This window comes from Melanostigma gelatinosum (genome assembly GCF_949748355.1).
Source record: "Melanostigma gelatinosum genome assembly, chromosome: 7".
NCBI classification, from domain to species: Eukaryota; Metazoa; Chordata; class Actinopteri; order Perciformes; family Zoarcidae; genus Melanostigma; species Melanostigma gelatinosum.
Window position 1 is genome coordinate 5,040,971 of NC_136640.1, and position 27,485 is coordinate 5,068,455.

Sequence of the window (27,485 nt, forward strand, 5' to 3'; positions counted from 1 at the left end):
ACAACACCTGTCATGAGAAATCTTTCTAAAAATCTACCAAAGCCAACTTCATATCCTGTCTAAATAATTCAGTATGTGTGTGCTAATGCGGGCGTGGCGTTTTCTTTCACGCATGGCCGTGCCATTCTGCATGCTCTCGTACATATGCACGCCTCCTAGGTCTCCAATTGTCTTATTCGTTAATTAATGAGAACAAAAATGCAAACAGATAACTGGCTGGCGTCCTTTGCCTCTAATGTGAAAGATTGTGGGGTAATGTGCTCTTGATCAAACAAGGATCCTTTGCTGATTGTGGGGGGGGGGACAAGCCTGTAAAAAAAGAGTGTCTAATGTATTTGACAATCAGTATTGCATCTTAAACTCTCTGTCCAGTGGATCGTGATTTCGATTTAACATTCTCATTTGCATGTTTATTGCCTGTCGAGATCAACAGTACCGTATACGTTTAAAAGGTGAGTCACAGGGCTTAAGCATGTGCTCTGTCCAAAACCGAAATGATCATGTCAAAGAGTGTACTTTGCCTTGTGAAGAGTACTCAAAGAGTATAGCATTCCACGCTCGTTACATAGTTGGGCTCACAATAGTTTACGACCAAACATCAAAATCGATGCAGCAGAAGGACCCGGACGTATCGTCTTTATTATTCCCCGCATTCTTCTTCCTTGCCGAATCTCTGACTGACTTCTTTATTAAGAGGACATGATCTTTTGCATGATGCACGTACACTAATTGCTGCTCGGCTGTATGACTGAAAAAGTAACTGCTCAATGGGTGTTTGCTGTCGCATCAAAACACACCTGCTGTTTTCATCCGGAACTACAAGTATCACCAAATCAACTAGGATTCAATCTTTGGGATCACAACTTTGATTTGATGGAGAACACACCCTGAGCTGCAAACTTTGACGGTCTTGGTATCCATCAGGTGTTATCTGTTGACATGTCAGGGAAGTTGGTTAGTGTAACTATTTTCGCCAGTTACATGTGTATCTTTTTTGAAGATACATTTCTGGGTTCACAGGAAAAGTACAGTTTCCGCTCATAACATGCGTGCAAATCTCTTCAAACTAAACTTCCAATGTAGGTTTACTTAGTTTTTATCTTTATCCATGCAACAAAACTACTTGGTTAGGTTTAGGCAACACAAGTACTTGGTTCGGCATAAGTACGCAAGTTGTACGCTGACTTTGTTTCACACCAAACACAAACAATGGTCGTGGGTTAAAGTCCTGTGTATTTTTGACTTGTAGAACCTCTACCTCCCCTCCTGCAGTATGCCGACTTTCTTTACACTACGTCATCTTCGCTGACCTTCCAATAAGGACATCGATGGGTTTAAGGGCGTAGCAGCATATCGGTTACATCACCGTCACCAGTGTCCCATTCGGCCCCGTCATGGATTTTGAAATACCGTCTTTACCTTGATAAACACACACACATTTTAGCACACACACAACGACGAAGGAGATACAACAACCAAGCAACTATGTCACTGCCACAAGATCTATGGATACGCGCAGGCGACCTCCACTTTGTTTTATCGCGGATCGTCTTTTTACACATGTACTATATATATTTTTCTGTCGAGAGATATTTTCCCTTACATTGCCAATTCACAGAGAAAATTGGTTGAATCATGTTTTGGTTGGAGTCTCCCTTTTAATTTTGAAATACTGTGATATACTACTGTAACGCAAAAAAACAAATAAATACTGTGATACAAATTGTAAGTCATACCACCCAACCCCTTATGGGTTTTCTATCAGCGTTAGTGGAAAGCCTGGTGTGTCTCGTACAGACGCTAAAGGGTTGCCCCAGTGCATCTGTACCAGACACAGCGAGGCACTGACCAGTATTTGACGAGTTGGGAGTGAGAACAGGTCGGCTGTGACATCACGAGGTGGGTGCGGCCAATAGAGCAACACACCTGAAAATTCACATCCATGGACAGTGTAGAAGCAGGAGCTACTTCTTGGCGATCAAATTTCCATCAGCAATGTTTACCGAGAACAACATTCAGAGCGTTGGGAACAGAATTAAACACCAGCCTCATCCCACCGCCCCCACTACACACATACGGCATAAACACCCACAGGCATGTAGGAGGAGTCGAGAGGAAGATGGCACCTGACTATGGAGCGACTCTCACTGCCCATAGCAACCCTAACCATCGCCACTGTAGCGAGGTTTGACGGCACACTATCTCTATCATGCTGCATCTGCATGCAGCACATTCCATCCCTCAAAAGCGCAATATTTTCCTGTGCAATTCAATTCATCAGAAAGACATTAATGACAAGCACTCTGTCATACAACCAGAGTGTAAAAGCAATTACAGCTCATGCAAAACAAGATTCAGAGTGTGAAGAGGCCTTGCAATCCACTCAAGCAGCAGCAGACCATTAGCCTTTCATTCACGCGAAACAGGACCGAGTCGGAGGAAATGCACGTTTAATTGTATTGCACGATGACGGATGGAGCGATACGGTGAAGATAAGAGCGTAGTGCTCTTTTTATTTCAAGATTATTTTCTAGGGCTTTTATTGCCATTTTTAGAGCAGCTGGAGAGTGAGGGGGGGGGGAGAGAGAGAAAAGGGATGACATGCAGCACAAGGGTCGGATCCAGATACCCAGGCCTTTGTGCATGTGGATCCAGGTCGAGCTTAAGTTTGTGGATGACAATGGAAAGAAAATGGTGTTTATATCTAGGCCATCAGTAATGAGTTTTCAGCCGCTGCAGCACCAGCCACGCTGTGATCTACTTCTACATTGCCACTGGAGCTTGCCTGCCTTGTACAATGCACTATGTATGTGACTATGTGTGCACATGTAAGTCAATGCATGAGTGGCTGAATGTGGGAGTGCTGACTACATGGCGGCTGTCCAGATTAACACAGGATGTCTGGAGAAGCCAGCCACGGAGGGAGTTTGATGTTTTAATCTTTCAGAGGGGATGGCATCGTATATATTTTACAATCATGCTCGTTAGCCACAGCTAGTTTTATAGTGCAGTGCAGTGACACTGTGCTGAAAACATGACAGGAACACACGTCCTGTAAAACACACCCACAAGCTATCACACAGATATGCACGCAACCAATCTTATCTGTTCTGCACATGTGCACACACACACATACACACACTCATAATGCTTATGCTTATGGGCATGTAGTTGACGAGCAGTAACCTAGTTCAATAATATCCACTACATGTAGTATACATGTAGTGGATAATCTAGGGGTGCGTGTGTGTGTGTGTGTGTGTGTGAGATGAGTATAATGGGGTTGCAGTAAACCCGCAAACAGCAGCAGGTCTCCAGGCCTCGAGCTGTGGCTCAGCTTGTCGGGGTCAAATGTCATACACACTGACACAATGTAGACCTTCATGTATACATACCAATATATATTTAGCTATATATATATATATACAGCATATATTATGTGCAAATACCTGCTTCAACTATACAGCAAATGTTCAACTAGATCTGATTAATTACACGGTATTGTCCATCCAAGTACCTGTAATGAGATGCATAGGATAAATAGAGCTAATGTAGCTCTGTAGCTCGCTAATGTAGCGCAAATGTAGCTCTAATATATATTCGTGCTGGGCAAGTTAAGGCGTTAATTTCGCGTTAACGCATTCATTAATTAATGCCGGCAATTATTTTGTCGCGTGTTAACGCATTTTTTAAATTTATTATAATTATAATTTATTTTTTTAAATTGAAAGACAAGAGACAATACATATACATAACAACAAGAGGATGACAAGAACAGTGGGATAAAAGCCAGCAAACATCCTATCGTCAGACTGTCTCATGTTTATCGTTTTGTATTAGCGATATGATGTCCCTTCAGGGTTGCCGTAGAGAAAAGGCGACTTCCGCTGCTCTCCCTGCAGAGTTACTGTACACCGCTGCGGTAAAGTCAGCAGACACTCAGATCTCCGTGGTCCACTCAGCAGACACTTACATGTTGGTGCACCTATATGCTGACATTCACGGTAAACGCATTTAAACGGCACAGATCGGGAGCGAGCGAAGGACTTTGAAAGTTAGCGGAAACATTAACCTCAGACAACATCCGGTTTCTTCAGATGAACATCCGGTTTTCAGAATAAGATGCCAACAAAGTATGAATTATATTCACATTAAGTATGAAACATGCTACCTGTATCTCGTGAACCAAATGTTGTTGCCCTTTTGTTCATATAGCAGTGCTTTTAAAATAAAAGTGCACAATACACTACTTTTGAATTCATTGTTGAACTTTGCCATAACAATGCGATTAATTGCAAAAAATCCATGCGATTAATCGCGATTAAATATTTGAATCATTGCCCAGCACTAATATATATATATATATATATATATATATAATAAATATGTTCTACACACTGGGCAACAACCGCCCCACACACATTCAGATCTTCATAAATACTACATTCAATGAACATGAAGTGCACATGACTGAACCACCATTAATTTGCTGGTTGAAACAGCGGGACACAGCTGACGTTGCAGACACAACTAACCATCAATCAACATTAGCAGCACACAGGATTGTGCTACTGGTTGGTGGTGACAACCTGTGTCAATTCCTGTGTCAATCTCATGTTCAGTTGTTTTAAAAAGAATTAACCTGCTCTTCAGAACAGGTGTGCTGTGGGCACAACTGGATCCGTTCGTTAAATTTGACAACATCTCACAGTTACAGCTGTCACTGAGTCAACTTCAGCATGCACAGCCAAGTGCATTTGCCAGATGGCCAGTGCCAGAGTTTACGGGTCAAAAAACACCATTCGTTTATTTGAAGTTGGGGGCCAGCTGGATGCTGATTTTTGTTGGCAACAAGATGTTAAAAGAACGAGAGATTTGATGTTGGGGACAGGGGAACCGAGTTTAAGTCGTGGCTAAATAATGAATAAGCCCTGGCAGGCCTTGGTTGGCCCTGTAGTTAAAAGATGAGCCTCTACAGCAGGGGTATTCAACGCAAATTCCAAAAGGTCCAGATCGAGAAAATCTCCTCGGGCAAAGGTCCGAAACATTTCAATAATATCTAGCTCGCGCTATTTACTGCCATATATATATATCAATATATTCAAGAAGCCTGATAGTAGTAACAACGTCTCTGTGTAGTCAACAACTGTCAAATCAAATAAAGTACACATCAATTATATTTTAACAAATTATTACTCAGTTTTCAAATTCAACTGGATGGGTTATAAATAATACATAGATAAATGTTCTTCTCATTTAAAGTGAAATAAAGTCTGGATTAAAGGATATGAATATGTGTTTGACTCCGTAAGTGTGTGTCGATGTGTGAATGAATGGCTTCATGCATAGATGCATGCATGTACAGCACTGCAAACTTCAACGTCAATAATAAACACATCGTTGAATCAACACCTCTGTGAAAGTTTTTTTACAAAAACGAAACATTGATATCTGAGCTGTTGTAGTGGATTGTATTCGATTATATAGTACCGAACAAAGTGACCAAGGAGTTTAAACTCACAGTAAAATGACATCTGTAATACATGTAAAACATATGTAAAACATAATGTGCACCATTCAGTGAAATGGCTTCTGTCAAAAGCAGAATGACACTGTTTACAGTGTGGATTATATGCAAAACAGCAACATTTATTATGTTTTTGCCACTTTGGTGAAGCACCACTGTCAGATTGATGTAGGCTACATGCAAAACACAAAAAGAAAACTAAGTGACAGCAATAAATACTGCATAACTTTATGCTTGTATGACAATCGCATGGTCTACAGCATGTGCTGCTCAGTGCAGTGCCTGTGCAATGCCTACAGTTTCACAAAGTTCAACTCAGTTTTTTTGTTGTTGTTTTTTTTGGGCATAAAGTCACAAAGAGTTTCATTTTCTTAACACTCCATGACCCTATGGTTGCAGGGTAGATAGTCCACTCCAATTGTTTCTGCTGAATCCTGAGCTGGCCTGAGTTCACTCAGGCGCCAGCACTCAATTAAGAAGTGATATCGAGGGAATTGATAAAAAACTCTTGATGAATCGGTGAACTTCCCACTCCCCTTACGGTGGCCAGCTCTAGCTAAGCAGTGCAGCAAAAAAGATGAAAGGACAATTTGTACCCGAACCTCGGCGTGCTCAGAAGTATGAGCTAGTATAATGAGACTGTCTAAAAATTAACGCCCCGGGCAGGATAAAGATGAAGAACTGCTCTCCTGTTGGAATCAATTAGACCAAAGATGTCTGCCCCAAAAACTGCGCTGTGAATTGTGATGTGCAGACCTTTTTCTTTTTCCTCTTCTTAATAAAATACAAATGTAATGAGATGGAGTGGTCAAACAATGCACTGTAAATCCATACTTGTCAATTCGCGCACACTCTCAGAAAGACACTAAATCACTTCAACAGTGTGATCCGAATAGCTTATCACATCTAGAAACCCAGCGACAACTCGATCACATATTTGCATAATACTGGTATGATACATACATTCAGCATTCATTCGGCAATTCACACACACACACACACACACACACACACACACACACACACACACACACACACACACACACACACACACACACACACACACACACACACACACACACACACACACACACCACTATGCATTTCTGGTTTGGAAACAGCATCAAGAGGGATTGCCTGACCTTGCGGAGGATGGTGCTGAACACTTTATCCGATATCAACTCTCAGCCCAACGAGACACTTACAACAGGAGGTGCGGGGGGGAGGGGGGAGGGGGGGGGGGGGGGTCTGTAAAATACCTCCATCACCCCAGCAACAGACTTCTCTAACGCAGAACAGAGAGGATGAGGAGGAGTCTCTTCCTTCAGGCTATCTGGGTACTGAAGCAGTGACTTTCACCATCTATAACTCATGATTACACATAATTTACAACTCAAAATTATAAACCATCCACCTTGCATTTGATATGATGATATGTGGCAGTTATATTGTTTATTGTTTCTGAAACTCCCTAATAGTTACACTGTTAAATGATTCGTTTCATTCCTCTGTATGTACTCTTAAATTGTTTCATTGTATTTTATCTTATTTGACTTATTTAAGTTGCTTTCTGGAACAAGGCACACAATTTGACTTTGATTGTATTTCCAGTGTTTCAAGCGTGCCATGTGTTCAGGGGAAACTAGAGGTCAATCACAACACCGGGGCAGCATGCAAACATGCAGAGAACAAGCCACTGCCTGGCCCTTCTCCTGCACTCTCCAATGCACACCACAGGGGCCACATGGGAACTCAAGTACATGTACGGTACCACTCACAAACACAGCTTGCGGCATATAAATAGTCAACCTTTCTCCATTCTGTTTTGAGAAAAAAAAAGAAGACAAAATCAATGAGCACACTCCGAGGCACACACAGAAACACACGTGTGAATGTGCAAACACAAAGACGTCTTCACTGTGAGAACAACAGAACAGCTCCATGTTCGGGGCCCGAGTTCCTCATGTGACGAGAACACATCCACCACCTTTAATCAAGCTCATTGACAGGCCAACGCCAGACACCTGCATGGGTTTGCAGCAATCTATTTGTCAATAGCTAAGACAAATCATTGATGGAGAGGCACCTCCTCATTGGGTGTCAATGAAAACATTTCCTCTCTGATCCTCAATTATTGTTTTAATGGAACAAAACGTGGGCCGCACTCATCCACGATTGTTTGGACTGATGATGCTGCCGACGTGACCTATAGGTCGTAATGTGGAGCGATTTTTACTTTTCAACACACACATCCAAACATGCATCCATTAGTGAGTGCAAAACCCACGCATGTTCAAAAAGACCTACGCACACAAAACGTGCACGCAAACACAACCACAATCAAATGCTCGAAATCCTGCTCGACAAATCACTTCATCCAATCAATGAGGGCCACAGTCCGAACCCAAAGCAAGAAAATGTCGCTGCACAAATACAGTGCATATGATGTGGTGCGTGGATAGAGATTAATCAGATTGGGGAGATTGTCATAGGGGCCAGTGCATCTGGCACTAAGCTTGGCCTGCAGGCAGGCACTGATCCCACAGAAGAAAACGCATAAGTGGGTTCTGTCTGCAACCTGCCAACTCTGTAATCAGAGTGGAGAAGAGAAATCTCCCACATGAGTGTGCCCTCTTAGTGAGTTCTTTTTAACGGACCAAAATAACTGATGCTGCAAGAAACGCTTGCATAATAGCTTTGTTCTATGAAATACAGATTAGGGCGTTTTAACAAACCAGGATATAGGGTTGGGAGATTTCATTATTTTGCTATTAAAGGCAGAACTGGCGCTGAAGTATATAATAAGCTCTGTTGAAAATATGACAAAAAGCCACACACTGTTACACTGCCGAAATATGAAACAATACCATAACCCCATTCTATGTCAGGTAGATGATGAATGATGGACGCCATGCACGTTCCATTTTAGTGACACATAGCACACACATGATCAAAGACTTTCTATGTGAGTCCATGCCATGAAGAACCCACGTCTTCCTGCGAGCGTGGTGTCCGCACGCCGCGACTACCCCGTCAACAAACAAGCCTGAGCTGAAGACATACATCACGCGTCCCGCTTTGTTTGCTGCATGCTGTATATGTGTACATGTTGGGAGATTGTTGCCCAGAGGATCCCCTCTTCAAAAAAAAACCGTGACTGAGCAGAGAGCGTATGTTGCTGAGCTGAGGGCTCCTAATTGGCGGGCTCATGCTGCTCAGCAGTGGGGCACGGGAGGCTGAAACTCCTGCATGTCTCAGAAGTGACTTTACCTTATGATTGATTGTAATTATGGACCTCTCTGCAAATCCTGGCTTCCCTGGGTGGGCGAGCAAACGCGCCTGGCGGAAGGCTTAGATGAGGGGGGGGGGGGGGGTAAAGCACAGTAATATGCTGTGAGCGCACACACACACTCACTCACACACACACATAGGGAAACAACAATAAACACACTAAGTCATTTGCACACACATATTTCTTCTCCAAGCCCCGTCCGTGAACAGTGGATATGGGAGTTAACAAAACCAGACAATTAAGGAGGCGCGCTGGCTTCTTCTGGGGGAGGCAGAGAGGAGGGAGGCAGAGAGGAGCAGGGAGACAAGAAGACAGGATGTAACGCAGGGACGATGGTGGCGGGGATGAAAGGAAGGGACCGGAAATGCACTCGTAAAAAGGAGTGCAAAAGCATTATCAAAATACCTACTGCCCATCGATTCTTCTAAAGGAAAGTAACGGTCAAATACGTTTTCACGGGAATATTTCAGACTTCATACTGTGAGTGATAGCAAGAAGCAGAGGACAGATAGAGAGAGAGACACTTGGGTGCTTTGTGGGGTGAAGTCTGAGGGAGCATTAGACTTAAGTGTGAAAATGAGCCCAAATGGCAGCTTCCACATGTGGAAAATGCATAGCCTGCAGCACACTGACATCTCCACCCACTCTTTCTCCTCTCGCCCTCCTTACGTCTCTGTGTGACGCGAGGCTGCCTCTCATCGCTCCATCTTTGCCAAATCATACGAGGCTGATTTGCTTTCAAGTGCCAGCTTGTGTGTCACAGACAAAGCTGGCATCATGTCACTTTGTTTCCTGTAATGAGGGGGAACAAAGGTCAAGTTTATACATTATGTCGTTAAGAAGGCGGGCGAGGGGTGTCTCCATTTCTCCACCTGACTGAGGCACCTGGCAAATGTTGTCATCGGCTATGCTGCTGCATTAATTAAGCCTGTACTCGCTCACCCGTAGCTAATGGGGTTTCCTTTTGTGTTTGAATGTCTCTGATGGAGACACACATGCTTAAGCCCAAACGCACACCACACGTATGAATATTAACACATGTGCTCGACAATGCACTTCATAGCTCTGGAAAGCATTTGAGCTGTCAACATGTTGTGGTATCAGTTAAAAACAGACGAGAGCGCACAAACCCGAGCTTAACATCAGCTTGGAAAACACGCCGTTGCTTAAATCCAGTTGCACGCACACGTCTTAGTCGACGGTACCGTCAGAAGCAGCAGGCATGCACTCGGAAACATGTCTCTCAGGTTCTGCCTCTTTTGTCTCGGCTGTGATGGCGTGCCTTGTTTTTATTGTAGCCTGTGATCTCTCCCTCTGTTTCTCCTCGCAGCACACCAACACAACATTCATCGCTCCCTCACTGCGCTCCATGTGCTGGATCAACCAGCTCTGAATCAGAGATGAGTCAGGCAGGATGGAGCTGTAGATCTTGCACCATGTCAAACTGCTTTTAGACTCGTGCAATCAATAGGCTTCCCTTAGATAAAGGAGCTTGCTCAACGACTTTTTCTTTCTTCCACCAGCCAGAAAAAGAAAAGAGAAGTTCTCAGCGTGGCACATTCAACTTCTTCTGTGGTACAAGCTCTTACGTAATCAAAACAACCGAGCGTTGAAGGAAGGCGTCGTCGGGCTTCACAGATCCTTTGGCTCGTAATCAAACGATTTCTGTGAAACTTCAACCTGTTTTCAGCCGATCAGTGTAGCCACAGTGACAGACATAATCTTGGAAAAGATCAAAATGAGGTCGATAACGGCACAATTCTGATTGAACGTATTGTTCTCACAGACGAGAGGCTGTAGGGACAAGGCCACGCAAGGTATTCCTTCCTTCGTGTTTGTACCCTGGTTAGCAGAATAGTGCTGACTTGTAGCTCTACAGCGGCTCTGGATGTGGAACTTTAGCGCTTACAGTGAAGGTAATTACACTCCATGTTACTCCTGCAATGGGCATTGGCCCCAGGCAAGAGGTAGACCAGGCAGAGAGCAAATGCACTAATATCAATCTAAATGCACTGAAAAGCAATCTAAAAATATATAAATAAATAAAAAATAACAAAGTGTGGCATAAATACTCAACACTCCTCCCACCTTCTACTCGCGAGTGCAGTTTTCAGCTTCTCACATGTGCTCCAAAATGATTCACGGGTAACTTCATTGTCAATAAATGCATCATTTGCTGTGATTAATATCAAGGTTTTGGATGACACCCGTTAACTGTGATTTGTTTTTGCATTTCTTTGTACCTTCTGGCTCAGATAAATGTCTTTGTAAATCCTCGTGTGATGAATGATCAGTTCGTCTAGGTGAGCACTAAAATAAATGATGTAAATACAGCACATTTAATCCAAAATGACGTTAACGACAGCATCCCACTGCTAATGATAATGGGAAAAGCTCATTACCATAATTCAAATGTGAATATTCTCTAGACTGAGTTTATTAGCAACATTATTGTCTTCCGCACTGTTGTATAGTCATGACCATCACATGAGCCAGCATCTTTCCGTGGTCCTTGCTTTCCTTTACACACAGGGTTAAAATCCTGGAAAGTGCAACGGTTTCGACCTGCCTTAAAGGCAGCGGAGAACAGAGGGGGTTGTGGGTAGGTCGGCCACATGTCCCCAGGGTAGCCATTGTGATGTCTCCATTATTCTCAAGCCTTTTCAGAGGGGTTTCAACGGTGTCAGTGCCTCTAAACTTTCCATCAGAGGCAGCTTATCATAAATACATGACAGAATGTTTCTCGGGAGATAGCTGTAGGAACTCGGGGAACTTCTGGACTGCCTCTTCAACTTTTCATCAGTCAAAGTCTGTCTTTGTAATACCGCTGTGTGACATAATTCTGGAAAGCCCCGCTCTACTAACCGTTTCCTCACAGTCTCTGCAGAATGTCTATGAAATGATACAGATATGGTGCAATAGGCTATAATTGCTGTAAGTCGAAGGACAAAGAGCAAATAGAGGCTACTCTGGGTAAAGAACTTTGCTCGATCAGACAGAAAGACGCAGCTGGTGCATGTGTCCATAGCTTGGCCCTCTGTACACTCCTAGAGAGAGGCAGCTCAGTTTGTGGCCAAAAGACATACACGTTGCCGAGAGAAGTTCAAACTGGGGCTGAAAGAGAAAGCTAAGCAATAGGGAAAGCAATTAGCGGAAATGAGAAGCAAAAGGACCGTAAAGAGAAGCAGAATTAGTGAAAGTACTGACCAAACGCTCTGAGAAATGTATAGGTGTATCCAAAAGCCATTTTCTGAGGAGACCAGGTTTTTCACGGTGCCTTTTGCGAGTCCGTACCAGATTTAAGGTTTTAAAGACAGCTCAGTTTCTGAACAACTGAGACATCAAAATGAATTGAGAGAAGAGGAACAGCAGCAGGGACGAGACAAAGTAGAAGTGGGACATCAAGCTGAGAGCACCGCAGGGCCAGTCTGAGAAGGCTGACTATCAGACGGCAAAGCGAAGGACGTTCTTGTACAAACATGACACGTATACAGTAGTTACTGGACAACTAATATCATTTCACAAGAGTACCTCAGGAGCAAATCCATCAAGAAGGCGCTGCGAGGGAGCTCTGCATATAGTCTGCATATTTTCATAAATTCTGTCACTCGGCTGCTATAAGATTGCGGATTTTGAGTCTTATTGGCTCAAAAATGGTCCTGTTTATCACCAATAGTGAGCAGAAAATGTATGCTTCCACTTTAAGGCGAATCCACTAAGACTGGCACCTTTGTGCCCAAAAGCACAATTTGCATGGAGGGATGAAAGGATGAAGAGCCCTTCCTTTACTTCCCTGACAGAAGCTATTCTGTGCTGCTGAACTCTTTGCACAATGTCTTCATGCCCCCAATGATAACCTCTACAATCATTATGGAGAAGTCAAAGCTCTGAATGCCCTCACCTAAATCTTAAATGGGCAAAATGAACGAGATTTGCATGCAGTACCATTATATTATGCACGTCTATGACAGGCGCTGTTAGGAACCCACTGCTGTCACTGCGTAAATTTAGGTTTAGAAGTGTGTTTTAGGATTCATAATTAGAAGTGTGTTTTAGGATTTATAATTAGAAGTGTGTTTTAGGATTTATAATTAGAAGTGTGTTTTAGGATTTATAATTAGAAGTGTGTTTCAGGATTTATTCTAAAAGAATGCTGATAACTAACTAACTGCAATTATTGGTAATATTGAGTTTTGTTAAAAAAAAACTGTTACCCACCATATATTAACATTTCTACCCATCAGTAGAGCTTTTTTGATGTATTATTATAATCACACTTACTGGGGGTATTCATGCACATTATTGTGTTCAGTCAGTCATCGAACAACGTAACTTCATAAAACATGTTCTTGTACTGAAAATCTCCCCAGAAAAAAAACACTAGGAGTCATTTTTCGGCTACTAACTTACACCTAAATAAATGATAATTTTCCACGATTTTTTTTATACTTTTGGCCTTAAAAAGTGCTGCAGTCAAGATAATTCAATCAGGTTTTGGTAATAAAATAAAAAAAATTTCAACAAGACGTCACAGCTCAAAATGGGCTCCACCACATGTTGGAGGAGACCATCACAGGACAGGAAATGATTCCCCCGCTCCACGTCCACGCATGAGGTTTGGTTTGGTTCGTGGAATAAGTAACTACAGTTTTGAAGTCAAATCATGTGAAACCATCTTGTCCGTAGCCTCTGGTGTTTCTTCAAAGGAATGCATGTTAAGGATCAAGGGAGTCTTCAAAAGGGGTATGCACGGGTGTGTTTTAAAGCATATCAGAGAGCTAGTGTGCTAAACTAGACGAGGGTTGCGAAATCAGCCTCACGCTGAAAAAAATAAAATAAAATCCCAATTGAAAATGCCTTGTGAAGATGCAGGATAAAAAAGAAAATCAATGCTCTAAAAGTGAGTCAGACTGAGTTCACTGAGGCATAGCAGACGCATCTCTCACCAACTCACCTACACACACACACACGCACGCACGCACGCACGCACGCACGCACGCACGCACACACACACACACACACATCAGAGGAGGCCAGTTCCTCAGGTCTGTCGATTTGAGAAAATATTGTTCAATTGTGGTATGTCAATATTGATTAAGTTTTAAAAAAATGGTAATGGAGCAGAATGGTCACACTAGGGCTCCTCTTTGATGATACAATATGGTAGAAAAGATGATTGCGCTCTGTCGTGCGGTCAACGGAGAGTCTGCCAACCCTTTTTTTAGTGTATTCTGCCACGGTTGATTGGATAACCATGGAGGTTGCTAATCCGTTTAACCCTGTTACTGTACCCTTCTCACATGTGTTAGTGGGAAACACACACAGGACAAATTGGACACGCATCTAAACGTGTACTGCAGGTGTGTAGAGAAACTACAATGATACAATCAAACGCAAGCCGAAACACTCAACATTAACATTTCTGAACATGCCAAACATATCACATTACACACAACGCCACTGTTTTCGGTTTATGACTTATTTTTGGCAGCCTCTGTTGCAGCGATACAAAAAATTAATGAAAATGCCCTCAAGAAATGAAACAGACATTGTTTTTGAGCAAAGACTCTGAACCAAGCGGCGGTTAAACATGCTGAGGGGGTTCCTGCCTTTGTTGTCTTTCTGTTTGAAGACACAAAGAATGCTGTTACTGCCATCTCTCCAAGGGACTGTGTATTTGTATACTTGGCCACCTGTTCCTCGTCTTTGGATACAATGTTTACTTCAGGCATACCACATTGCGTTGCTTCCTCCGGCAGTGTGAGACAATGCAATAAAATGCAAATTTCTGCAAACTCCTGCATTTTAGGGGCGATAGCAATTAAGAAAATTGAAAACTTAACACAACTTTAATGAACTTTTCAGGCATATGGGTGCTTATTTTGCCCGTAAAACAGACAACACAGGTCAGAACGTGGGTTTGAAAGCACCGAGTGTCCTTTGGGCCAAGTAATATTGAGTCACTAATGACACTCATGAACAATAAAGAAATATGGAACATTTAAAGGATGGGAAACGTATGGACTTTAACAATACAAAATGACTTAGCAATGAATCTCAGTCATAAACGAGTTTCCTGCACCTTTTGGAGGAAGCTGGGGTTTTATCAGCATAACTGAGATAATCCAGCCAACTCTCAAAATGTCACATATGCCAGGGCCTTTAATCTTTTAACGCACACAGATGTCTGTGATGTCAGTTTATGGTAATATATGCATGCAATAATATCTTTATATTTTAAATATCAAAGGGTTGAGATGGGGGGGGCGGGGTTGGATTGGGTGTGAATTCATGAAAGATGTGAAGATTGAATATTTCAACCCTTCATACTGACTGAAGTAGGTCCAGTCCAAGCCACAGATTTCCCCTCTTACTGTCAGGGGCATCCTAATATGGTGTTAAATCACCCAAGTACATTCTAGTGTGTTTTCACATTGACACGAGCTGACTCAAGTAAAAACGACTGAGTTGTAATAACAACAAATCAGTCATTTTATAGGTTCCATTTTAGCACACGTTTGCAAAAAGCATACTTCCCTCCATTTATTTTGCAAAAGGCATGAGAACACGTACAGTATGTTGCCAGCCACCACTTCATGCTGAAGGTTTTCTTTGCTTTCCACTCTTTCCCAAATGTGCTGGCAGACAGACGCTGGCAAATGCCACCCATTGTCCTCAGGTGATGAGACAGCCTCCATACACAAACAGCCTTTTACATTGTAAAAAGTTTTTTACAATGTTTACATTGTAAAAAGTCCGTCAGAAAGCTGCAGCTGATTCAGAACGCTGCAGCTCGAGTCCTCACTAAGACCAGGAGGGTGGATCACATCACTCCAGTTCTGAGGTCTTTGCACTGGCTTCCTGTCCAACAAAGAATTGACTTTAAAATCCTGCTGTTGGTTTACAAAGCACTGAATGGTTTGGGGCCAAAATACATCTCTGATCTGCTGCTACCTTATGAACCATCCCGACCCCTCAGGTCGTCTGAGACCGGTCTACTCTCTGTTCCCAGAGTCAGAACTAAACATGGAGAAGCAGCGTTCAGTTGTTCTGCTGCACATATCTGGAACAAAGTCCCAGAAAGCTGCAGGTCTGCTGAGACCCTCAGCTCATTTAAATCAAGATTGAAGACTTTTCTGTTTGCTGCTGCCTTTAATTGAACCACGTTCAATTAATATATTAATCAATTTCCTGCATTTCTGCATTTTACTACTGTATTTTATTTCTTACACTGTTCTTAATTGCTGTTAAATCTCCTTTTCTTTTGCCTTATGTTTTGATGCTTTTAATGGTTTTAAAAGGACTGCACAATATGTCGCCATTTCCTCCGGGACCGAGTTCGTGCAAGGCGTACACTATAAAACGCAGATCGGCAGAGATCTTCTCCAGACGTGGTTTGTGTGCGAGTAATTGCAGAATTGCGGCAGTGTGTGGTTGAATGCGTGCAGCGTAATGTCTCAGGGAGACATCAATTATTGTTTCAATGTATGTTTTAAATCTCCTTTACTTTTTACTACTGAATTTTATTTCTTACACTGTTTCTTTAATTGTTTTTAAATCTCCTTTTCTTTTGCCTTATGTTTTGATGCTTTTAATGGTTTTATGTGAAGCACTTTGAATTACCTTGTTGTTGAAATGTGCTGTACAAATAAACTTGCCTTGCCTTTTAAATGTGAGTGCACCGCAGCGTTTTAGCTAATGTGGTCTAAGTGCTGAACATCAGATAATAATGAATTACTGTAGTCAGTCCCGCGATGTACTCCTGAGTCAGACCGAGCTTTCTACAAGCTCAGAGGTGGCAGCTGACCAGGAGGCTTTGTTGAGGGTCAATGGGAAATTGACAAAAAACAAAAAGGTGGAAGGAAGTTTATGATTGCGGGGCTAGCACTAATCAATAGCTGAATTAGTCGCTGGGGACCTAAAGTAATTGGAGCTAATCGTACACCAAGCAGAGACACACGTGATAGTTCAGTAATTGAAAACAATGTTGTTCCATTGGGTCGAGGATTCAATTTGATTGAATGGGAATAATTAATCGCAAATGAGACAAGCAATGCTGATTTATTTCTGCCTGTTGATGCTAATTCTGAAAAGTTAAACCTAATGACACATCGCTGTTTAAATAATAAATTAAAAGTATTTCTGTTGAACTTTTTCTTTTTTCTTACATCTGACACATTTACGCTACACGAATCAGAGGGGAACGCAGAGCAAGTAGGCCACAGAGTCATCTCCATTTGGTCAAATGCTCAAGAGAGAAACTCTAATTAATCTCCTGCACCTTTGACACTTTGGCCTTTTCATCCTGCCTTCTCTTGAAATGGAAAGTAAAACTCACAGTAGGGTAATGCAGAATAAAACATGTTGCCACGAAAGCCACTTTGAAACAAAATCAAAGAGTTTCCCGAGAGGTGCACATTTCACGGGTACGTACCAATGCAGAGTATTAGTATGCAGAAAACCCACTTCACTCAACGGTGCTGGATGAGGAATGCTCCTCAATTAAGATCCATCTCATGATGTCCATGTTTGAATATAAAAATGGCTAAAACTTCAGAGAGTGGGCCATCAACCTAAGCAGTGGAGAAATGTTTCCTGCATAAGATGCATGCATTAAACGATGTAGCAAACCACACATAAATTAACAGTTTGTAACAACCACAGATATTTGTTTGTTTGTTTTTCGATAGAAGCCTGGCTGTTTTCCCTCGCTTGTTGTTTGCCTCCAGCGTAGTTTGCACTCATGGGATTAACTTTAATGAGCCTAAGAAAAACTAATTTTATCTTCTGATATCAGAATATTTCAGCTCTCATTTTAAAAACTTTTAAAAGTATACTATGAACTGAATCAAACAAGTTTGTTTTTAGACTAAATGTGTCGTGAATTCTGTAGATAAAGACGTTTAAAAAGTACATTTAAAATCCGCTTAGCGAATGCAGCCTTCACCACGTTATGGAACCATAACATTTAAATACCACTGCTCTCATAACTTGCATTAAACACAAGACTAGAAGTTTTAATAGTCTCCAATGCCATAAATTGTGGCACTTGTAAGTAACTGCTTTGAAAGCAAGGCAGCCAAAAACTGCTGAGCATCGCGTGTTCGATGTCTTAACCTCTCAAGCACAGTAATTGAGACGTGTATATAAACAGTCACGGTATATGATTTTGCTGCAGGTTTGCCAAAGTGAGCGCCTTCATCCAGTGATGACATCGCCTCTTCTCTGAAACCACACATCTATCATCACGGTGTGACGCCATCTTGTGCAGAATGTGTCAGTCGGTCAGCAAGCAGATATCTTCTGATCTTGGAAGAGATGGGAGGTCAACAATGAGTGGGCTCGTCCAGGGCTATACTTACTGCAGGCCTGTAATCTGCTTTAAAGCCACGTGGATTTACAGCTGCAGCGACGGCAGTCATCCCAGCTAAAGCCCACATTCAGCTTTGATTTGAATTCATCCCGACTGACTGACGGAGTTCTAGCTAAACTGAGCTCAACCCGGCTTCCTTCACTCTTGTTATTTGTCCCATTTCATCTCTGGGATGGCAAAGGTGTGTGCTTGTGACATTTTTCTAAATACAATTAAAATTCCTGCTTTGTACTCTTCAGTTTTAGATATCAGCTAAATTGCTGCAAACTGGTTGGTTAATGGAAGTCTAAGTAAAGCAGCTGTACTGATTTTGTAATTAATCACGATGGCACACAAGTAATGACGCTAAAACTCGGAAAGGTGGCAGCTCCATTCCAATGACAAATCCTGGCTGAACACACGATGTGATCATACGGCGCGGTGGGAAATATGTCTACAAGGTGCTGCTGTATACCACACAGCACATTATGGTTTGGATATAAATTACTTGAAACGTGCCCTTTGGAACTCTGCCATTTTTATACTACATCTACTGTGCCAACGCTAGACCAACTGCCGTCATTTGACGAATTGAGAGTGAGACCCACTCTCAATTCGTCAAATGACGGCAGTTGGTCAGTTGCCGACTAACTCCTTTGTAAACCCACCATTGTCGCTGTTAGACGGTGAGAGCCACTGACGTGTTAGAAAGAGAGAAATCGTAGGAGTGGAGGTAGATGCGTTAAACAAACACAGGACTTTTTTTGTGTCCCGTGCAAAACTAAAAGTTAACATTGACATTTGTCATCTGAGTCGTTTGTCAGTCAAGTTAATGTCAACGAAGCTCTTTTACTGAACCGAACTAAGAGGTTTTGTTGCCTAAAGCTTATTTTGAAAAGACGCTTCGCATTTAACGAGTTGAAACTGACACGCTGTCACCGCCATGTCCAAAACTAACTTAAGAGGTATTTAGAGCGTAGTATCAAGCTTGGGGCCACTGACCGGGCGTAGGTATTTGACTAGTTGGAAGTGAGAATGTGTTGCTACTGCAGCTCTGTAGCACTCTTGACATTTCGAGGTCTGGGAGCAATAAGGATATTCTTCCACTCCACTTTTACTGCCATCACCTATAGGTACGGGAGAAAGTTCTGAGTTGTTTAAATATGCACTTAGGGACAGTCTGGCCTGCCGAACAAAAGGCTCGGTAAAGGATGAAATGTAGTGGAATTGCTTTTAGGGAGAAGCACTGCGTTGAATTGAAAAAACAACATTTTAAGGTCTGGACTCCTTGGTTGAGTTATTCACAATGACGCATTGAAAACACATAATGAAGCGCTCCAAGTGTCCTGGTGTGTTCTTTGAGGACAAATCCGCAAACATCAAACTACATGCTGAAAGCACATCTGGTAGGGAGCCTTTGAAAGAGGCCCACTGAACTCTATCGGACTGTGTGCTTCAGATGAGAGCGTCAGAACTCTGTTCATCTGCCATGTCAAAAGACTTCACGCTGACTCTGCGGGGCCATTATTCAGATCCTACAGACCAAGATGAAAGCCTCTGGAACTTGTGATTACTCAGAGCCGTTCCAAAAAGCCCCCACGAAACTTTGCAGAATTGGCAAAATATCAACCAGAACTATGTCCCGCGAAGCTTTCCCCCCCCTCACCTCTGCTCTGCCGTGCGCCAAACTGGGGACAAGATGATAATGACCCAACTGGCAGCCACTCAGCTCTCCCACTGTAGCATCATGAGTGAAAATGAAATTGATTTGAAAATCCTACGCCGGCCCCGGCTGGAACAGGAGGGATTATTGTGCTGATTGTACTAATACTGTGTCCCTGCCCTCCCCCTCCCTCCCACTCTAATTCCACCCATCATACTCTTCTCTCTGTTTTCTCTCTCTCTCTCTCTCTTGGTGAGAGCTCTTCAGCCATCATTCTTCCCTTTTACAATTTTTCCCTTTTATCATCCTCGTAAATAAGCTCCTCCCCCCCTCCGCTCCCCAACCCTTTTCCCCTCGTCTGACTTCATGTTCACTCTGTGAGTCAGGTTAAGACAGCGCAGCTGGACAATTCAATGCTAGCAAAAATAAAAAAGAGGATATCGAGCGGTGGAGAGATAGAGGGACTGAGAAATGCAGAGGGAGGCTCGAAACGGTAAAAAGAAAAAGGTAGCACTCCGATGTGATGAGCTTAGAGAGACATATGGAGGCTCCCTGGGGGTCCGGACATCCCAAATTATGTTGCACTCTTGCCCTCTGCCCGGAAATCCAGAAATTGATCTGTTTTGCTCTCCCTCCACTTGGAATACAGCCTGGACTACATCGCCCACAGTATCACCTTACCAAATCTTTGTCCTGTCTGTGAAAATGAATATGCACTGCGACTCCATCATAACTGAATGTGACAGCAAGAAATGTTGATTACAGGTCAGTTTTGTGGAATGGTGGTAACACTACACACACGTACGTGTGCATGTCGTCACATAGACCCAACGGTCTGAATTTCCAGAACAGTGATATCTACTGTGCTTCATTAACACAAGTAATGCACCAACACTGAGGATCACAATAGTGCGTTACTGTACCAGCAGGTAGCTCCAGCGGTCACTTTTACTGTTGTACTGTGTGTACTGTACAAACAAACAGTTTTTGTATTTCTGTATTAAATATATGGCATTACATATGTTGGGTTGTTTACAACAAGATATGCCAGTGCTGTTGCCAGACAGACGATTGATGCTGAATGTGTATGGTTTGGTAGGTCACTAAGGTACGGCTAAGATAAGGGAATCTGTTCCTTACTCAGTTGGGGCATAAAGTGTTGTCGCAGGAAGTCGGGAAGAGAGTAGAAGGATGGCTGGCTAGTTATCTAGGTAGCCTGTCTTTCTCGAGTGGTGGTAAGTAAGTAAATACAGTAAAGTTACATCACTTCACTGTAATGTAGTCTTTAAAACCAAGAGACAACACTTATGCCACATAAGGATATCCATAATTGAAGACGATCTATATGATGGATATCATATTGATATATTGCCCAGCCCTTACTCACTTCGGAAAGGCAAAGCTACTCCGTTGCATTGCTGCTGAATGTGGCGCTAAATTGTGCCATGCCAAATTGTTCAACAATTACTTCCTGGAGATACTTGGTGAGTATTGTTTTCCGATAACAACAAATGTAACAGATGACAGCCATCCAGATTTCGACCCTGATAGCACGAACCTTTTTGGGCTGGATAGAGCTCTCAAGTAACAATACTATTGCATTTAAAAGGACACGTACTATCATAGTTTTGGAATAACAGTCATCACAGGATGTACTACATTTATTTCTGTATGAAAAAGAGAGACTTTGGATGACTGTATTTTTTTAATAGTTCACAGATTCTGTATTACATTAACACAATTCTTCTTTTTCTTTTTACCATAACCTCCAGATAGAGTATGCTTTCAGTACATGTGCTGTACTACCAGGTATACTGGGTATATATGAGAACTGTCTTTGTTTCCATGGTGAATAAGTGCAGTTCTTTGGAATATGGCTGAGGCACACTGCATCACTCAGAGATGCATCAGCCATCAGAGTTCAATAGTTTAGATTTTAATAATGCAAATGGGAATAACTGGATTCTGAGTCATTGTGAATCATGTCGGAACTTGAATTAGACTTACATCATGTCTTCTGTGGTGTCTGAGCCTCGAGCAGATTTCACACACATAACATCTGGCTGACTCAAATTAAAAGCAGAGTTCTGTGGTACTTTTTCATGACGATGCTCTGGGGCAATGCACAAGTGCAGAATCATCTTCCTCTGGAAGTAACAAGCCCGGCAGAGAGCATTGTCAAAGTGCAGACAATCGACCCAGAGGAGCGCAATCACAGAGACTGTGTCATTCATGCTTTAATACGCAATTGCCAATTATCAGGGCTTCGCCTGACATTGCAACCATAGGGCATGTTAAGGCAACTGCATAATGAGGGACTCAAAAAAAAAAGCAATTAAAAAATTGCTTGAAGAAATGGCTTGAAGAAACGTGGTGAAACTTTTCTTGTTCTCCTGCTCAGATTCATGTTGTGACTTGAAGATGAGGAGAGTTTGATTTCACTTGTTGGCATCATCCTTGTATAAAAAACAGAAACAAAAAAAACATGGAAGAAGGTTTGAAAATGTGGGGTGTTTTTCAGTGACCTAAATCTTAATGGTCTGAAACACGACGGCTGGGACACGGGCCTATAGATTTAATATGCCGGGGCTTATGTCAACGCTTTCCAGGGGCAAATGTTTCTTCAAGAAGATACAAAAAGTCCCGCTTTCGAGGGACAAGACAGCTTGGGGACAAATATGAGAACCCGATAGTCTGTAATCTCTAAACTGAACACAGCCACCAGATCATTAAACGGTAGAGAATTTAGGATGCGGCATGCTGGTGACTTCTGAGCCAAGACACAAGACAGTCACACAAGACCCGCTGAAGATTCAAAGAAACCATATTACAAAACCGTACCACTGATTTGGTTGTAGAGTTTAATCCCACAGCCTACCGTACGTCAGATGAGCTCTAAACCAGTCCGCGTTACAAGCGCTGGAGGGAAAACGTTCATCTAAACCAGTCAAAAACAGTGGCCGTCATCAAAAGAATAATCTCTTTCAGATTAACCCCTTGAAGGCCGTCTCAGGCAAAGGTGTTCAAAGGTTAAGTGTAGCTAAATCTTTACATCTAACGCCGATTTTGAAGGAGAACATGCTACCACTGCGTTTCAGTCTTATAATTTAGCCTTAGATTCAATGCTCTTCCCTCACCGACAGTTGCCGGAGATATCCGTCAATATATTTCGTGCACGTTGACTTTGGACGGATTCTCAGGGGTTAATGAGACTCTGTGAACAAAGCGTTGTGTCACATGTTGAGGAAAGTCGGCTACGGTTCGCGAGCCTGTCTAAACTAATTATTAGCAGACATTTAAAAAAATGATGATTATTAAATCAGCCAGATGTATCGAGTATTTACACATGCATCATGCTCCTGTAGCACGCAAGATAGAAAGCAATACATTCAATTGTCATGACCGAAATCAATCCACGATGCTTAAATATATACATTTGACATCGACTTTCACAGTGAGCCACACGAGTGCTACAAATCTCAAAGTATGAAGAGAAAAGACTTGCTTATGCAGTAAACAGTTCTCGACCCCTGGTCAAAATATATACGGCAAATGGACTTTCTCATTTCACCAGTGGGGCCTGCTGCCGTGTGTTCTGTCACAGTGGTTGTACTGACCACATGCTGTTTCTCTACTCGTGCATCTCTCTCCGGTTGTGCCACGAAAGTCACGACTGCAGCCACAGCCTCCACTAGAGGAGTACGAGCCTTATTACGCCCCCAGGTCACCGATATCCCCTCAGCCTCCACAAAACTCAGTTTATGGGATCAGATACACTGTGGAGCTTGACAAATTACTAGCCGATGGCCTCCCACCCCTGCTCAAAGTTCTCCCATTTTGGCTCTTGTGGTTTGTTTTTACTTGCCCCCCCCCCCCCCCCTGTATCCAATTTGTCAGGTGGAAACTGGGTTTGAAATATGGTTGTGTTCTTCAATGGGGCCACAGGGGTCTGAGATGCAGTTTATCGTTGCTCGACTGACAATGAAAAAAACGGATCAATAATGCCTACAGGATACATTATAAACATCTAATTAACAATGACGCCTCCTGAGTGATAACCACAGATAATTATTCGAGGAGTGTTTATCAGAGATAATGGTGAAATACGCGACTTAGGATGCGAGTGTTTTCTGGGAAAGGGGAATCTGATTTGGCGCCGGCTCAGTGCAAAGCCTGCCACCACCTCTGAAGGCGACGGGCTGACTGGGTGACAAAACGGCTGAAGATAGCAAAGACGCTGCTAATTGGATTTTGGAAAAGTGAAACAAATAGCTGTGACCCCTCGCGAGTTCAACAGTAACTGAGTCAATTGACTAATTTGATCAGCAGGCACCTGAATGGATGGCACCTGGTTGCAAGACGGAATCCATTAAAGGGATTTATTCCTCCCTCCTGTGTGTGTGTGTGTGTGTGTTTAGCTTTACAAGCAAGCTTAGGACACGTGATGAAACACGCTTGTGTGTTGCTTGTGTGTTTGCAGAGTTTTTCGACAGTCTGTTAAAGGTCCATCCCATAATTGCATTCTATATTCTCACACTCATTGGGCAGCCCTGGTTGGTAGGCTACTGTAAATAAGGCACGGGAGTGGGGAGAGGACAGAGAAGGAGTTAGGGAGAGGGGGGAGGGGGAAATCAATGTGACTGAGTGTTCCGTGTGCAGCCTATTATACCACTGGATTTACCAACAGTGCATCCCATTGGAGAGGTATGTGTGTTGAGGGGGGGGGGGGGGGGGTATGGCAGGAAGCAATGCGCCTTGTTGACAAAAACCAACCAAATCTAAATCCCCCTCGCGTTTATACAGCCTGCCGCAAACACATGGTTGGGATCACGTGGTGGCTGACATCTGCCCAGCAGCATCACAATGCCAGAGAGTTGACAGCTTGCATTGTCTCGGAGGCGATTAAGTGGGATGCGAGGCTATTATGGGCACACGCAAAAAAAACGGACTCCACGCAACTGGATTTGGAGAGTGGGGCGTCATATGTCACGGGGCTGGAACGGAGTTACATTCCTGACACCGATGGCACTTCACCTGCTCGTCCCCTACAGGCTGCAACTCATCTTTCCCAAACATCCCGGGGTGAAACAAGGGCTGCACAGTTCTCTGGCTGCTCGCATAAACCCCTCGTCTGTGTCTATAATCCCCGTCTCTGCCATCGATCCCCTCACAAATAGAATCTCAAAAAACACTGTGACGCATTCGCTGTATCAAGCTGTTAATAAATGAAGTACAGAGAAAGGGGAGCCTGCATGGGTGACCGCAGCTCCGGTGCTCTGTGCGTCATTTCAGCGAAGGCGTTTAAAAAAACGTTTAAGCTCTTTGCTCCAATCATTTAAAATCATCCCCAGAAGGATGTCATGCCACCGCCAAAATAAAGCTTCGGCTACTTATTAATTCCATAGAGCAGGGGTGTCAAGCTCATTTTCACTCTGGGCCACATCAGCATCACGCTCGCCCTCAAAGGGCCGGTTGTAACTGTAAGACTGTATAACTAACTTCTCCCGAACATATTGTTAAATAACTCTCTCTGCATTTGATTATTGTTTGTTCAAGTGTGCAAATACATGCAGTTATATAAATGAAAAATGATATTTAAACACATTTCTGTTATTATAACATAAATCATTTTAATTGAGGGTTAATAAACCCACATGACTCTATCAAAGATCAAACTATTAAAGAAAATAACAAAGACAAATATCAAACACAAGTTATGACATTAACTTTGTTCAAAGCTGTTTGTGTCACCTCTCTGCATCACTAATGTTCCTCCCTGTCGTCGTCCTGTGCATGCAGCTACATCCAAGAGCTGCTCACTGAGAGTCAGGTCTGATGAACACGGATAGATGATGTATCCGTGTTGTCTGTGCTTTCATCAACAGTTCATTACAAACACGAGTACCTGCTCGTCTCTTAGCGAGCTGTGTTGTTAGATTGCTGCTAGTTCATCAACTCGGTCTGCGATGGTGTTTCTTCACAAACTGACATTTGTAAAAGTCTGTATCTGGTCAGAGCACTGCTCACATACCTTCAGCATGCACTGGGCTGTAGCTGTGTAAATATATTCTGCTGTGATTGCAGTCTGCCTTTTAATTCTTGGACAGTTTGATGTTTTTCTTGGAGGCTAAATTTAGCTCCGTGTTTGGTGTCAAAATGAATTGTATCCTTCATCACGACACGCCTCATAACATAGAAGACAGACCCGCTGTTCTCCTTGAAGCACAAACATGTATTCGCTTTCCCATCTTTCATTACATTTTCTTCCCTCTGCATCAATTGTTCTCTTCGTGGACATTTTGGTATTATTTGTCGATCTTTTTCAATCGTTGGAAAACCTCTTTTCGGGCTGTTGCCTCTCCTGTCCACCTGTTGTGATAGTTTTAATGTCTGTACACAGACATCATGCTATCTCATAATTTCAACTTTCTATCTCATAATTTCGACCATGGGGATCCTTTTATTTTCAAGTCTAACTTTTAATTATTAAAAAAGAAAAAAAACATTTTTTATCTTTTTTTTTTGCTGGCGGATTCGCGGGCCACATAAAATGACATGGCGGGCGGGATTCGGCCGGCGGGCCTTGAGTTTGACACATGTGCCATAGAGGAATATAAGGATATGAAATCACGAGCGATGTAAACTCATTGCTACAAGACGGGATATTATGTCATATTTAAAATATGGGGAACTCAGTCAGAACTGGTTTGTGAGATAACAGTTTTAAACTCTCATCCCAGCACGTCCCACCCCCCGTTTACTTCTCTGTCAGTCTTGCGGAAAATATAAGTTTGCCGCAGGGGAAAGACCATCGTCAGGGGAATAAAGAAAATAATCTTCCTCAACTAAATGAACGCAGTCCATAAAATGCACCCTTTTTGTTACTGCGATGTGTGGCAGCACGCAGCTGCCTGCTCGCGGGGAGGATGCTGCTGCGCAATCCGGAGGGAGACGAGGAGGAGGAGAGGAAAGTTGGAAGACGACTCTTACCTTACGATCGCTGTGTCGCCCTGGCGGATGGTGATGTTGTCGGTGGCTCGCTGCATATCCACACTCCGGACGGGGAATCCTGTGGGGATAAGACACAGCAGTCTGAAAAGGGAAGCCTGCAATTGCCTCCAACACGATTTGCGTCCGACTTGCATCTTAAAGTACAGGCGCGCGCTTTTCGAGAGCTATAGATCCAAGGGTGAAAAAAAAGAGGGGAAGGAAGAGTAGTAGTTGTCCAGGCTTCTCGGGAAAACGCGGGATGCCCTTAGGTCCAAAGCAGTGCGGAGGGGATAGGTGCTACGGGTTCCCTTGAACACTTTCGGAACGAAAACGTGCGGAGTCGTGCGGGGTCCTCGCTCTATAGTCCACTGATGCGTAATGCTCTCTGCGTAAAGGGATGGCACAGCCAGCAACTGCGATGGTGAGAGGCAGGCTTCTTTTCAGAGTCTGCAAAAATCCCCCCTCCCATCACCACCACCCCCACCATCTCTCTCTCTCTCTCTCTCTCTCTCTCTCTCTCTCTCGCTCTCTCTCTCCCTCTCCCTCTCAGATTATCCAGCCGTCTGGCTGTGAATCTCCCCGTATTGGTTGTCAGGACAACAGCACCACCTGAGGTCCCTTTCAGTAAGACAACTGAGTGAGGACAGGAATGCTGCCGAAT

The 27,485-nt window shown here is 43.1% G+C and overlaps 1 protein-coding gene across 1 annotated transcript in view; it reads right to left on the reverse strand.

Moving 5' to 3' along the window:
* Positions 1–26,999, reverse strand: part of lsamp (limbic system associated membrane protein) — a 159,690-nt gene extending 132,691 nt beyond the window's left edge. The window contains exon 1 of the mRNA XM_079271221.1: positions 26,825–26,999. Coding sequence (XP_079127347.1) covers positions 26,825–26,979 — 155 coding nt within the window. The 5' untranslated portion in view covers positions 26,980–26,999. The remainder of the gene's footprint in view (positions 1–26,824) is intronic.
* Positions 27,000–27,485: the final 486 nt, after the last annotated feature.